Genomic DNA, 16133 nt, shown 5'->3' with positions numbered 1-16133 from the left:
TAATCTGTCTTTGCCCTCGAGCAAAGCACTTAACACTAATTTGCTCCAGGCACTAATATGGCTGACCCTGTAAAACAACACAATTCACTACTACTATGGCTGACCCTGTAAAACAACACAATTCACTACTACTATGGCTGACCCTGTAAAACAACACAATTCACTACTACTATGGCTGACCCTGTAAAACAACACAATTCACTACTACTATGGCTGACCCTGTAAAACAACACAATTCACTACTACTATGGCTGACCCTGTAAAACAACACAATTCACTACTACTATGGCTGACCCTGTAAAACAACACAATTCACTACTACTATGGCTGACCCTGTAAAACAACAGATAGATACTGAGTCATAGATGCTGATTAGATGATTCGACTCATCACATAGATGAGTCTGCTCACTATCTATGATGAGTCTACTCACTATCTATGATGAGTCTGCTCACTATCTATGATGAGTCTACCCACTATCTATGATGAGTCTACCCACTATCTATAACGAGTTTACTCACTATCTATGACGAGTCGACTCACTATCTATGATGAGTCTACTCACTATCTATGATGAGTCTACTCACTATCTATGATGAGTCTACTCACTATCTATGACGAGTTTACTCACTATCTATGATGAGTCTACTCACTATCTATGATGAGTCTACTCACTATCTATGATGAGTCTACTCACTAGTATCTATGATGAGTCTACTCACTAGTATCTATGATGAGTCTACTCACTATGTATGATGAGTCTACTCACTATCTATCTGTGATGAGTCTACTCACTATGTATGATGAGTCTAATTTTGTGGGGTTCTCCTCATCAATGAAGGGTTACTATGTTGGTGTCGGTAACACTATCTATGGAGGTGTGTCTCTATACTCCAATAGCAGCCTGCTTTACATAGGCGTCCTTCTTGCATGGTCATGTCTTACTGCGTCCTTCTAGCATGGACATGTCTTACTGCATCCTTCTGGACATGTCTTACTGCGTCCTTCTGGACATGTCTTACTGCGTCCTTCTAGCATGGACATGTCTTACTGCATCCTTCTGGACATGTCTTACTGCGTCCTTCTGGACATGTCTTACTGCGTCCTTCTGGACATGTCTTACTGCGTCCTTCTAGCATGGACATGTCTTACTGCATCCTTCTGGACATGTCTTACTGCATCCTTCTGGACATGTCTTACTGCGTCCTTCTGGACATGTCTTACTGCGTCCTTCTAGCATGGACATGTCTTACTGCATCCTTCTGGACATGTCTTACTGCGTCCTTCTGGACATGTCTTACTGCGTCCTTCTGGACATGTCTTACTGCGTCCTTCTAGCATGGACATGTCTTACTGCATCCTTCTGGACATGTCTTACTGCGTCCTTCTAGCATGGACATGTCTTACTGCGTCCTTCTAGCATGGACATGTCTTACTGCATCCTTCTGGTCATGTCTTACTGCGTCCTTCTAGCATGGACATGTCTTACTGCATCATTCTAGCATTTAACTTCTGTCTTAGAAAGTCCAGACACACACATATCCGTCTTTCTGTCACCAAAGGTTTGCTGTCACTCTACACCCTTCTCTACTCTCCCCCTGTACTGCCATCACAAATATAACCTCGGCGTTCAGTCATGCTGCTGGAATGAGGTTGACCTTCTCTGTTAACAGCTGCTCTCTCTCTCTCACACACAGCCTGACCCTCTCACTCACACACCTCTCACAGACACAGTCGTGCTTCTCTACCCAGGAGTATCAGCCTAACCCGGACCCAACGAGGTAGGACCCCAACACGGCTACAACATGTCGGATAGTAGCTCTGCGATCGACACGGATGTGTTGACCCTAACTCGGTTTGTGATGGAGAAGGGGCGCCAGGTCAAGGGGTCAACAGGAGAGCTGACCCAACTGATTAACAGCCTGCTGACATCCATCAAAGCCATCTCCTGCGCCGTGCGTAAGGCCGGACTCGCACACCTGTAAGTACTACACTGTCTCTCTGACTGCAGCACACCTGTAAGTACCTCACTGTCTCTCTGACTGCAGCACACCTGTAAGTACCTCACTGTCTCTCTGACTGCAGCACACCTGTAAGTACTACACTGTCTCTCTGACTGCAGCACACCTGTAAGTACTACCACTGTCTCTCTGACTGCAGCACACCTGTAAGTACTACCACTGTCTCTCTGACTGCAGTACACCTGTAAGTACCTCACTGTCTCTCTGACTGCAGCACACCTGTAAGTACCTCACTGTCTCTCTGACTGCAGTACACCTGTAAGTACTACCACTGTCTCTCTGACTGCAGTACACCTGTAAGTACTACCACTGTCTCTCTGACTGCAGCACACCTGTAAGTACCCCACTGTCTCTCTGACTGCAGCACACCTGTAAGTACCTCACTGTCTCTCTGACTGCAGTACACCTGTAAGTACTACCACTGTCTCTCTGACTGCAGTACACCTGTAAGTACCTCACTGTCTCTCTGACTGCAGTACACCTGTAAGTACTACCACTGTCTCTCTGACTGCAGCACACCTGTAAGTACCCCACTGTCTCTCTGACTGCAGCACACCTGTAAGTACCTCACTGTCTCTCTGACTGCAGTACACCTGTAAGTACCTCACTGTCTCTCTGACTGCAGTACACCTGTAAGTACTACCACTGTCTCTCTGACTGCAGCACACCTGTAAGTACTACCACTGTCTCTCTGACTGCAGTACACCTGTAAGTACCTCACTGTCTCTCTGACTGCAGTACACCTGTAAGTACTACCACTGTCTCTCTGACTGCAGCACACCTGTAAGTACTACCACTGTCTCTCTGACTGCAGTACACCTGTAAGTACTACACTGTCTCTCTGACTGCAGCACACCTGTAAGTACTACCACTGTCTCTCTGACTGCAGCACACCTGTAAGTACTACCACTGTCTCTCTGACTGCAGTACACCTGTAAGTACCTCACTGTCTCTCTGACTGCAGTACACCTGTAAGTACTACCACTGTCTCTCTGACTGCAGCACACCTGTAAGTACTACCACTGTCTCTCTGACTGCAGTACACCTGTAAGTACCTCACTGTCTCTCTGACTGCAGTACACCTGTAAGTACTACCACTGTCTCTCTGACTGCAGTACACCTGTAAGTACTACACTGTCTCTCTGACTGCAGTACACCTGTAAGTACTACACTGTCTCTCTGACTGCAGCACACCTGTAAGTACTACCACTGTCTCTCTGACTGCAGTACACCTGTAAGTACTACCACTGTCTCTCTGCACCTTCACCTGTACCTTTGAAACATAATTCATAAGTTATTGGAAAGTCCTGATTGAAAGTAATGAACAATTTTCAATTCATTCATGCAACATGGATGGCAGTAGAGAGAGGGAGAGACAGACAGTGTGTGAGACAGAGACAGTATATAGTGTTAATTAAGGACGTTCCCCTCTGCAGTGTGACATGTTTCTACGGTACTCCCCTCTCAGTTGAATCAGAGCAATAGGAATATGTTACAGTCAGTTAGCTAACTACTGTTTGAGAGTAACCTACAGGCAGCAGCATGTGAATGAAATGGCTGTGGTGAGTTTGATGCATGGGGACACATGCTTCTGCCATGACCTGTGACATTTAAGGCTGAATGTATGCTCCAGCATGTTACATTCAGCTGGAGCTAGCTGTTCTCTGGGACAGTACAGCATGTTACATTCAGCTGGAGCTAGCTGTTCTCTGGGACAGTACAGCATGTTACATTCAGCTGGAGCTAACTGTTCTCTGGGACAGTACATCATGTTACATTCAGCTGGAGCTAGCTGTTCTCTGGGACAGTACAGCATGTTACATTCAGCTGGAGCCAGCTGTTCTCTGGGACAGTACAGCATGTTACATTCAGCTGGAGCTAGCTGTTCTCTGGGACAGTACATCATGTTACATTCAGCTGGAGCTAGCTGTTCTCTGGGACAGTACAGCATGTTACATTCAGCTGGAGCTAGCTGTTCTCTGGGACAGTACAGCATGTTACATTCAGCTGGAGCTAGCTGTTCTCTGGGACAGTACAGCATGTTACATTCAGCTGGAGCTAGCTGTTCTCTGGGACAGTACAGCATGTTACATTCAGCTGGAGCTAGCTGTTCTCTGGGACAGTACAGCATGTTACATTCAGCTGGAGCTAGCTGTTCTCTGGGACAGTACAGCATGTTACATTCAGCTGGAGCTAGCTGTTCTCTGGGACAGTACAGCATGTTACATTCAGCTGGAGCCAGGGACAGATTAGCAGCAGTTTGCCCCCCAGATAGCATATGATAGCAACAGTTTTAGGATAGCAGGAAATGAGCTTTAAAACGGCAAAATGTTCTCTCAGCCTCATGGCATAATCAATCAAATTTATTTTTTAAGCCCTTTTTGCATCAGCCGATGTCACAAAGTGCTGTACAGAAATCCAGCCTAAAACCCCAAACAGCAAGCAATGCAGATGTAGAAGCACGGTGGCTAGGAAAAACTCCCTAGAAAGGCAGGAACCTAGGAAGGAACCTAGAGAGGAACCAGGCTCTGAGGGGTGGCCAGTCTTCTTCTGGCTGTGCCAGGTGGAGATAATAACAGTACATGGCCAAGATGTTCAAATGTTCATAAATGACCAGCAGGGTCAAATAATAATCACAGTGGTTGTAGAGGGTGCAACAGGTCAGCACCTCAGGAGTAAATGTCAGTTGGCTTTTCATAGCTGAGCATTCAGAGGTTGAGACAGCAGGTGTGGTAGAGAGAGAGAGTTGAAAACAGCAGGTCTGGGACAAGGTAGCACGTCCGGTGAACAGGCCAGGGTTCCATAGCCGCAGGCAGAACAGTTGAAACTGGAGCAGCAGCAAGGCCAGGTGGACTGGGTACAGCAAGGAGTCATCATGCCAGGTAGTCCTGAGGCATGGTCCTAGGGCTCAGGTCCTCCGAGAAAGAGAAAGAAAGAGAGAATTAGAGAGAGCATACTTAAATTCACACAGGACACCGGATAAGACAGGAGAAATACTCTAGATATAAGAGGCTGATCTTAGCCCCCTGACACAAACTATTGCAGCATAAATAATGGAGGCTCTGTCACGAACGTTGTTGTAAGAATCGGACCAAAATGCAGCGTGGTTTGGGTTCATCATCTTTTCTTCTGAGAACCGGCACAAAAAACAATAAAGAGCAAAGAAACGAACGTGCAGCTTTGTCGTGCTCAAAGGCAACAATACAAAAACAAGATCCCACAACAAACAGGTGGGAAAAGGCAGCCTAAATATGATCCCCAATCAGAGACAACGATAGACAGCTGCCTCTGATTGGGAACCATACCAGGCCAACCTAGAAATAAAGAAACTAGAATGCCCACCCTAGTCACACCCTGACCTAACCAAAATAGAGAATAAAGGACCTCTAAGGTCAGGGCGTGACAGGCTGAGACGGGAGGGGCCGGGAGACACTGTGGCCTTGTCAGATGATACCCCCGGACAGGGCCAACCAGGCAGGATATAACCCCACCCACTTTGCCAAAGCACAGCCCCCACACCACTAGAAGGATATCTTCAAACCACCAACTTACCATCTTGAGACAAGGCCGAGTATAGCCCACAAAGATCTCCCCCACAGCAAGAACCCAAGGGGGGGCGCCAACCCGGACAGGGAGATCACATCATTGACTCAACCCACTCAAGTGAATCACCCCTCCTAGGGACGGCATGGAAGAGCACTAGTAAGCCAGTGACTCAGCCCCTGTAATAGGGTTAGAGGCAGAGAATCCCAGTGGAGAGAGGGGAACCGGCCAGGCAGAGACAGCAAGGGCAGTTCGTTGCTCCAGAGCCTTTATGATCACCTTCACACTATAGGCCGATAGTTTTTTATATTTTCTGGGTCAAGGTTTGGCTTTTTCAAGAGAGGCTTTATTACTGCCATTTTTATTGAGTTTGGTACACATCCGGTGGATAGAGAGACGTTTATTATGTTCAACATAGGAGGGCCAAGCACAGGAAGCAGCTCTTTCAGTAGTTTAGTTGGAATAGGGTCCAGTATGCAGCTTGAAGGTTTAGAGGCCATGACTATTTTCATCAATGTGTCAAGTGATATAGTATTAAAAAACACGAGTGTCTCCCTTGATCCTAGGTCCTGGCAGTGTTGTGCAGACTCAGGACAACTGAGCTTTGGAGGAATATGCAGATTTAAAGAGGAGTCCATAATTTGCTTTCTAATGATCATGATCTTTTCATCAAAGAAGTTCATGAATTTATTACTGCTGAAGTGAAAGCCATCCTCTCTTGGGGAATGCTGCTTTTTAGTTAGCTTTGCGACAGTATCAAAAATAATTTTTGGATTGTTCTTATTCTCCTCAATTAAGTTGGAAAAATAGGATGATTGAGCAGCAGTGAGGGCTCTTCGATACTGCACGGTACTGTCTTTCCAAGCTAGTCGGAAGACTTCCAGTTAGGTGTGGCGCCATTTCCGTTCCAATTTTCTGGAAGCTTGCTTCAGAGCTCGGGTATTTTCTGTATACCAGGGAGCTAGTTTCTTATGACAAATGTTTTTAGTTTTTAGGGGTGCGACTGGTATTACGCAAGGTTAAGTTTAATTCCTCAGGTGGTTAACCGGTTTTGGGGTAGGTGGAGGGAGTCTGGAAGGGCATCTAGGAATCTTTGGGTTGTCCGAAAGATCATGTTTTGATGATCCTTGGTTGGGGTCTGAGCAGATTCTTTGTTGCGATTGCAAACGTAATAAAATGGTGGTCCGATAACCAGGTCCAGAGTATGACTGGAGCAGTGAGTAGGTCCGGAGACATGTTGGACATATTGGAGTCTGTGGACTTTTCCATGTGAATATTAAAGTCACCAAAAATGTTTATTTTATCTGCCATGACTTCAAGGTCCAATTGGATTTCAGGGAACTCAGTGAGGAACGCTGTATACGACCCAGGAGGCCTGTAAACAGTACCTATAAAATGTTATTGAGTAGGCTGCATAGATTTCATGACTAGAAGCTCAAAAGCTGAAAATGCTGTCATTTATGTTTGTTGTAAATTGAAATTTGCTGTTGTAAATGTTAGCAACACCTCCGCCTTTGTGGGATGCACGGGGGATATGGTCACTATTGTAACCAGGAGGAGAGGCCTCATTTAACACAGTCAATTCATCAGGCTTAAGCCATGTTTCAGGCCAATCACATCAAGATTATGATCAGAGATTAGTTCATTGACTATAACTGTCTTGGAAGTGAACTATCTAACATTAAGTAGCCCTATTTTGAGGTGTGAGGTATCACGATCTCTTTCAATAATGACAGGAGTGGAGGAGGTCTTTATTCCAGGGAGATTGCTGAAGCGAACACCGCCATGTTTAGTTTTGCCCAACTTAGATCGAGGCACAGACACGGTCTCAATGGGGATAGCTGAGCTGACTACACTGACTGTGCTAGTGGCAGACTCCACTAAGCTGGCAGGCTGGCTAACAGCCTGCTGCCTGGCCTGCACCTTATCTCATTGTGGAGCTAATGTGTAGAGTAGCAGGAATTTAGCTTTAAAACAGCAAAACGTTCTCCCGGCCTCATGGCAAAATGTGAAGAATAGCAGGAAATTAGCTTTAAAACAGCAAAACGCTCTCCCGGCCTCATGGCATAATGTGAAGAATAGCAGGAAATTAGCTTTAAAACAGCAAAACGCTCTCCCGGCCTCATGGCAAAATGTGAAGAATAGCAGGAAATTAGCTTTAAAACAGCAAAACGCTCTCCCGGCCTCATGGCATAATGTGAAGAATAGCAGGAAATTAGCTTTAAAACAGCAAAACGCTCTCCCGGCCTCATGGCAAAATGTGAAGAATAGCAGGAAATTAGCTTTAAAACAGCAAAACGTTCTCCCGGCCTCATGGCAAAATGTGAAGAATAGCAGGAAATTAGCTTTAAAACAGCAAAACGCTCTCCCGGCCTCATGGCATAATGTGAAGAATAGCAGGAAATTAGCTTTAAAACAGCAAAACGCTCTCCCGGCCTCATGGCATAATGTGAAGAATAGCAGGAAATTAGCTTTAAAACAGCAAAACGCTCTCCCGGCCTCATGGCAAAATGTGAAGAATAGCAGGAATTTAGCTTTAAAACAGCAAAACGCTCTCCCGGCCTCATGGCATAATGTGAAGAATAGCAGGAAATTAGCTTTAAAACAGCAAAACGCTCTCCCGGCCTCATGGCAAAATGTGAAGAATAGCAGGAAATTAGCTTTAAAACAGAAAGAAAATAAAAAAAAGTGTAAAATTACATGAAATTAGTTTCAAAATGGCAACATCTCTTTGCGACAAAATGTGTAGAATAGCATTATAAAACTTAAAAATGTTCTCTCTTCACCATGGCAAAATGTGTTGAAATGCAGTAAGTTAGCCGATTACACTACATGATACACTACATTACCAAAAGTATGTGGACACCTGCTTGTCGAACATCTCATTCCAAAATCATGGGCATTAATATGGAGATGTTGGGTGATTAGGCCTGGCTCGCTGTCAGCATTCCAATTCATCCCAAAGGTGTTCGATTGGGGTTGAGGTCAGGGGTCTGTGCAGGCCAGTCAAGTTCTTCCACACTGATCTCGACATTTCTGTATGGACCTCGCTTTGTGCACGTGGGCATTGTCATTCTGAAACAGGAACTTCCCCAAACTGTTGCCACGAAGTTCACAGAATCGTCTAGAATGTCATTGTATTCTGTAGCGTAAATATTTCCCTTCACTGGAACTAAGGGGCCTAGCCCGGATCATGAAAAACAGACCCAGACCATTATTCCTCCTCCACCAAACTTTACAGTTGGCACTATGCATTTGGGCAGACATCCACCAATCCACCCAGATTTGTCCGGTGAAGCGTGATTCATTACTCCAGAGTACGCGTTTACACTGCTCCAGAGTCCAATTCCTGCAAGCTTTACACGTGTGTTTCTCAAACTAGACACTCTAATGTACTTGTCCTCTTGCTCAGTTGTGCACCGGGCCTCCCACTCCTCTTTCTATTCTGGTTAGAGACAGTTTGCGCTATTCTGTGAAGGGAGCTGTACACAGCGTTGTACGGAATCTGCAGTTTCTTGGCAATTTCTCGCATGGAATAGCCTTCATTTCTCAGAACAAGAATAGACTGACGAGTTACAAAAGAAAGTCCTTTGTTTCTGGCCATTTTGAGCCTGTAATCTAACCCACAAATGCTGATGCTCCAGATACTCAATTTGAGAGAGACAGAGAGAGAGAGAGAGACAGAGAGAGAGAGACAGAGAGAGACAGAGAGAGACAGAGAGAGAGAGAGACAGAGAGAGAGAGACAGAGAGAGACAGAGAGAGAGAGCCAGAGAGAGACAGAGAGAGACAGAGAGAGAGAGACAGAGAGAGACAGAGAGACAGAGAGAGAGAGACAGAGAGAGAGAGACAGAGAGAGACAGAGAGAGAGAGACAGAGAGAGAGAGAGAGACAGAGAGAGAGAGAGAGAGAGAGAGAGAGAGCTGAAAAACCTCTCAAACAGACGCTGAGAAACTGGGATTGTTACACCCTCTTTAACCTGTCACAGGATCAGGATGGATGACCTCAATCATTACTCCTTCATGGATTTAAAGCACATCATCTTTAACTGACTGACAGCTAATGTTGCATGTCGCTCGCTCTGCACGGACACCCACAGACACAGACACCCACAGACACACACACACACACACACACCCACACACAAAGGGCATCTGTTACAGCAGGTAGACGTCTTACAGTACAGTGAAAGTGACAGGAGACTAGGTAACAAGGCTGTGTGTGTGTGTGTCCCAGCCAGGGCATTGCAGGGACAGTGAACACGACGGGTGACGACCAGAAGAAACTGGACATCCTCTCTAATGACCTGGTCATTAATATGCTGAGATCTTCGTACGGAACCTGCTGCATGGTGTCAGAGGAGAACGAACATGCCATCATCACACCCAAGGAAAAGAGGGTACCTTTTTCTCTTCTCTCTCATTGTTTAGATTAAAGTTTGGAAGACTATTGTCTCTTTCTCAGTTAATCGTTCATCTTTCATCGATTCCTCGCATCTCCTCGCCTGTTCAAAAGGCCCTCGAGGTTCCTTGGACCTTCTCCTCCAGTGCGGTTGACAAGTTGGCAAAAAGATGGGATTTGAGGAGTCACAGAAAGACACATTTGAGAAAAAGACCCTGATAGGAAGTCATGTGATATTAGTGTAGCAATAGACAATTTAGTAAGTTACAGTGGGGCAAAAAAGTATTTAGTCAGCCACCAATTGTGCAAGTTCTCCCACTTAAAAAGATGAGAGAGGCCTGTAATTTTCATCATAGGTACACTTCAACTATGACAGACAAAATGAGAAAAAAAAAATCCAGAAAATCACATTGTAGGATTTTTAATGAATTTATTTGCAAATTATGGTGGAAAATAAGTATTTGGTCAATAACAAAAGTTTATCTCAATACTTTGTTATATACCCTTTGTTGGCAATGACAGAGGTCAAACATTTTCTGTAAGTCTTCACAAGGCTTTCACACACTGTTGCTGGTATTTTGGCCCATTCCTCCATGCAGATCTCCTCTAGAGCAGTGATGTTTTGGGGCTGTTGCTGGGCAACACGGACTTTCAACTCCCTCCAAAGATTTTCTATGGGGTTGAGATCTGGAGACTGGCTAGGCCACTCCAGGACCTTGAAATGCTTCTTACGAAGCCACTCCTTCGTTTCCCGGGCGGTGTGTTTGGGATCAGTGTCATGCTGAAAGACCCAGCCACGTTTCATCTTCAATGCCCTTGCTGATGGAAGGAGGTTTTCACTCAAAATCTCACGATACATGGCCCCATTCATTCTTTCCTTTACACGGATCAGTCGTCCTGGTCCCTTTGCAGAAAAACAGCCCCAAAGCATGATGTTTCCACCCCCATGCTTCACAGTAGGTATGGTGTTCTTTGGATGCAACTCAGCATTCTTTGTCCTCCAAACACGACAAGTTGAGTTTTTACCAAAAAGTTATATTTTGGTTTCATCTGACCATATGACATTCTCCCAATCTTCTTCTGGATCATCCAAATGCTCTCTAGCAAACTTCAGACGGGCCTGGACATGTACTGGCTTAAGCAGGGGGACACGTCTGGCACTGCAGGTTTGAGTCCCTGGCGGCGTAGTGTGTTACTGATGGTAGGCTTTGTTACTTTGGTCTCAGCTCTCTGCAGGTCATTCACTAGGTCCCCCCGTGTGGTTCTGGGATTTTTGCTCACCGTTCTTGTGATCATTTTGACCCCACGGGGTGAGATCTTGCGTGGAGCCCCAGATCGAGGGAGATTATCAGTGGTCTTGTATGTCTTCCATTTCCTAATAATTGCTCCCACAGTTGATTTCTTCAAACCAAGCTGCTTACCTATTGCAGATTCAGTCTTCCCAGCCTGGTGCAGGTCTACAATTTTGTTTCTGGTCCTTTGACAGCTCTTTGGTCTTGGCCATAGTGGAGTTTGGAGTGTGACTGTTTGAGGTTGTGGACAGGTGTCTTTTATACTGATAACAAGTTCAAACAGGTGCCATTAATACAGGTAACGAGTGGAGGACAGAGGAGCCTCTTAAAGAAGAAGTTACAGGTCTGTGAGAGCCAGAAATCTTGCTTGTTTGTAGGTGACCAAATACTTATTTTCCACCATAATTTGCAAATAAATTCATAAAAAATCCTACAATGTGATTTTCTGGATTTTATCCCCTCATTTTGTCTGTCATAGTTGAAGTGTACCTATGATGAAAATTACAGGCCTCTCTCATCTTTTTAAGTGGGAAAACTTGCACAATTGGTGGCTGACTAAATACTTTTTTGCCCCACTGTACATGTCCCCCTACCTCTATCCTCAGTTGACCCCCCTGGTCTCTCCTCCAGGGTAAATACGAGGTGTGTATTGATCCCCTGGTCTCTCCTCCAGGGTAAATACGAGGTGTGTTTTGATCCCCTGGTCTCTCCTCCAGGGTAAATACGTGGTGTGTTTTGATCCCCTGGTCTCTCCTCCAGGGTAAATACGAGGTGTGTTTTGATCCCCTGGTCTCTCCTCCAGGGTAAATACGTGGTGTGTTTTGATCCCCTGGTCTCTCCTCCAGGGTAAATACGAGGTGTGTTTTGATCCCCTGGTCTCTCCTCCAGGGTAAATACGTGGTGTGTTTTGATCCCCTGGTCTCTCCTCCAGGGTAAATACGTGGTGTGTTTTGATCCCCTGGTCTCTCCTCCAGGGTAAATACGTGGTGTGTTTTGATCCCCTGGTCTCTACTCCAGGGTAAATACGTGGTGTGTTTTGATCCCCTGGTCTCTCCTCCAGGGTAAATACGTGGTGTGTTTTGACCCCCCTGGTCTCTCCTCCAGGGTAAATACGTGGTGTGTTTTGATCCCCTGGTCTCTCCTCCAGGGTAAATACGTGGTGTGTTTTGATCCCCTGGATGGCTCCTCCAACATCGACTGCTTGGCTTCCATCGGCACCATCTTCGCAATCTACAAAAGGGTGAGTGTGTCTGTAGTACACTGCACAGCATGTCAACACGTGAAATCTTTTTTAGACATTTGTGTGTTCAACTATACAGTATGGAAATACTTTTTAAGTAACAGATATACCTGACAGAAGTGTAGAAACAGATATACCTGACAGAAGTGTAGAAACAGATATACCTAACAGAAGTGTAGAAACAGATATACCTAACAGAAGTGTAGAAACATATCAAATCAAATCTTATAGGTCACATACACGTGGTTAGCAGATGTTATTGCGAGTGTAGCAAAATGCTTGTGCTTCTAGTTCCAACAGTGCAGTAATATCTAATAAGTAATCTAACAATTCCACAACAACTACCTAATACACACAAATCTAAAGGGATGGAATAAGAATATGTACATATACACATATGGATGGGCCCTGACCTAGCAGCATAGACGAGATGCAATAGATGGTATAAAATACAGTATATACATCTGGGATGAGTAGTGCAAGATATGTAATTATTAAAGTGATCATTATTAATCATTATTAAAGTGGCATTAATAAAGTGACTAGTGGTCCATTTGTTAGAGTGGCCAATGATTTCAAGTCTGTGTGTAGGCAGCAGCCTCTCTGTGCTAGTGATGGCTGTTTAATAACAGTCTGATGGCCTTGAGATAGAAGCTGTTTTTCAGTCTCTCGGTCCCTGCTTTGATGCACCTGTACTGACCTCGCCTTCTGAATGGTAGTGAGGTGAACAGGCAGTGGCTCGGGTGGTTGTTGTCCTTGATGATCTTTATGGCCTTCCTGTGACATCGGGTGGTGTAGGTGTCCTGGAGGGCAGGTAGTTTTCCTCCGGTGATGTGTTGTGCAGACCACACCACCCTCTGGAGAGCCTTGCGGTTGTGGGCGGTGATACAGCCCGACAGGATGCTCTCAATTGTGCATCTGTAGAAGTTTGTGAGGGTTTTAGGTGACAAGCCAAATTTCTTCAGCCTCCTGAAGTTGAAGAGGCGCTGTTGCGTCTTCTTCACCACGCTGTCTGTGTGGGTGGGCCATTTCAGTTTGTCCGTGATGTGTACGCTGAGTAGCAGAAGTGTAGAAACAGATATGCCTAACAGAAGTGTAGAAACAGATATGCCTAACAGAAGTGTAGAAACAGATATGCCTAACAGAAGTGTAGTGTAATTGTGACGTTCAATTCATACTGTGGCAATTTAGTAAGGGTAAATCTGTTGCTGTTCATATGCACTCTGTCTGTGTCTGTTCTCTGACGTGTGTCCTTGTGCCTCTCTCCATGTGCCTCTCCAGATTGACGAGGTAACTGCCCCACTGATCGCCAGCCTGATCATATGCACCAGCTAAGCTATGGAATTAATTTATGGAACTGTTAAAGCTAGGATTGACACATTCCTTAGACATTAGACACTAGCATGGACACGTTCTTTAGACGTATCAGGACTCCGGCTAAGACTCAGATGCAGACACAGGAGGTGGATAGTACGAGTCTCAGAGTTTATAATAGTACAAGGGGCAGGCAAAAGGGTAAGTCAAGACAGGCAAAGGGTCGTAATCCAAATCAGAGTCAGGCAGGATCAGGATCAGAACAGGCAGAAAGGTCAGAACTTACGAAGGGAAGGGAGGGAGGGAAGGGAAGGGAAGGGAGGGAAGGGAGGGGAGGGAAGGGAAGGGAGGGGAGGGAGGGGAGGGAAGGGAGGGAGGGAAGGGAAGGGAGGGAAGGGAAGGGAAGGGAAGGGAAGGGAAGGGAAGGGAGGGGAGGGGAGGGAAAGGGAAGGGAAGGGAAGGGAAGGGAAGGGAAGGGAGGGGAGGGAGGGAGGGAAGGGAGGGGAGGGGAGGGAAGTGAGGGAAGGGAAGGGAAGGGAAGGGAAGGGAAGGGAAGGGAAGGGAAGGGAAGGGAAGGGAAGGGAAGGGAAGGGAAGGGAAGGGAGGGAAGGGAAGGGAAGGGAGGGAGGGAAGGGAAGGGAAGGGAAGGGAAGGGAAGGGAAGGGAAGGGAAGGGAAGGGGAGGGAAGGGAAGGGAAGGGAAGGACGCTGGTAGGACTTGGCGGGACAAGACGAACTTGGAACAGACAAACAGAAAACGTAGGTATTAATACACAGGAGATAATGGGGACAAATGGGAGACACCTGGAGGGGGGTGGAGACAAGCACAAGACAGGTGAAACAGATCAGGGTGAGACAAGACATTAGACACGAGGATTGACACATTCTTTAGACATTAGACACTAACTACATGATTCTTAGTATCATATAGCACACGTAGAAGTAAGACATGCATAATTGACAGAGAAATTCAGTCCAAGCTGTGGTTGAGATGAAGGAGCCACAACAGATGAAGGATCCATCCATGCTCCAGCTCCAGCAGGCTTAGAAGACTGCAGTTACAATAACCAACAATAGAGGGTGCTGTTGTCCCACAGATCTGACATGCAACAATCATATAACGCTCAACATTTACCCAAATACTTTATTTTATGGTAGTAGTAGATTTTATTTCACTGACTCAAGTTAGCATGTTCTATCCAGGGGGATATTCAGCTTAACCATGTTAGCATGTTAGCATGTTATATCCAGGGGGATATTCAGCTTAACCATGTTAGTATGTTAGCATGTTATATCCAGGGGGATATTCAACTTAACCATGTTAGCATGTTATATCCAGTGTGTATAGCTCTATCAGGGAGGAATATTCAGATGACCCATGTTAGCATGTTAGCATGTTATATCCAGTGTGTATAGCTCTATCAGGGAGGAATATTCAGATGACCCATGTTAGCATGTTAGCATGTTATATCCAGTGTGTATAGCTCTATCAGGGAGGAATATTCAGATGACCCATGTTAGCATGTTATATCCAGTATGTATAGCTCTATCAGGGAGGAATATTCAGATGACCCATGTTAGCATGTTAGCATGTTATATCCAGTGTGTATAGCTCTATCAGGGAGGAATATTCAGATGACCCATGTTAGCATGTTAGCATGTTATATCCAGTGTGTATAGCTCTATCAGGGAGGAATATTCAGATGACCCATGTTAGCATGTTAGCATGTTATATCCAGTGTGTATAGCTCTATCAGGGAGGAATATTCTTAACCTAATTCTCCTAACCTGCTACTAAAAGTCAGTGATTGTCAAAACCGGCAGACTTGCCCTGAGAGTAGTGTGAATATCCACTAATATGATACAATGTCTATTTTTGTCAGACATCAACGAATGACGCCACAGAGAAGGATGCGTTGCAGCCTGGCAGCAAGATTGTTGCCGCGGGATACGCACTCTATGGTAGCGCCACCTTGGTTGCCCTCTCCACCGGACAGGGCCTCAACTTCTTTATGCTGGACCCTGTGAGTTTGTGGAAGTAATAGCCCCATATTCAAAGTTCATTTACAGGAGTTTACTTAGCGCAGGGCAATCCACCACCCACCCTGAGCAACAGCGTTTACTCAGACTTCGAGGACAGAGATAGAGGACAGAGAACAGAGACAGAGGCAGAGGACAGAGACAGAGAGACAAAGGTCAGAAACAGAAGAAAGAGGACAGAGACAGAGGACATAGAGAGGACAGAGACAGAGAGACAAGGGTCAGAAACAGAAGAAAGAGGACAGAGACAGAGGACATAGAGAGGACAGAGACAGAGAGGCAAA

General features: G+C 45.6%; 1 protein-coding gene across 2 annotated transcripts in view; it reads left to right on the top strand.

The window, feature by feature from the left end:
* The first annotated feature begins 1706 nt into the window (after positions 1–1706).
* The window catches only part of LOC120042224 (fructose-1,6-bisphosphatase isozyme 2-like), a 32813-nt gene continuing 18386 nt past the window's right edge, over positions 1707–16133 (top strand). Inside the window, exons 1-5 of one of the 2 annotated variants that reach the window (XM_038987088.1) lie at positions 1707–1981; positions 9800–9962; positions 12404–12496; positions 13778–13786; positions 15693–15833. In XM_038987088.1, coding sequence (XP_038843016.1) covers positions 1806–1981; positions 9800–9962; positions 12404–12496; positions 13778–13786; positions 15693–15833 — 582 coding nt within the window. In that variant the 5' untranslated portion in view covers positions 1707–1805. The remainder of the gene's footprint in view (positions 1982–9799; positions 9963–12403; positions 12497–13777; positions 13787–15692; positions 15834–16133) is intronic. The other variant, XM_038987089.1, reaches the window with a different exon arrangement.

This window comes from Salvelinus namaycush, unplaced genomic scaffold (genome assembly GCF_016432855.1).
Source record: "Salvelinus namaycush isolate Seneca unplaced genomic scaffold, SaNama_1.0 Scaffold640, whole genome shotgun sequence".
NCBI classification, from domain to species: Eukaryota; Metazoa; Chordata; class Actinopteri; order Salmoniformes; family Salmonidae; genus Salvelinus; species Salvelinus namaycush.
This window is presented reverse-complemented; position numbering and strand designations above follow the sequence as displayed.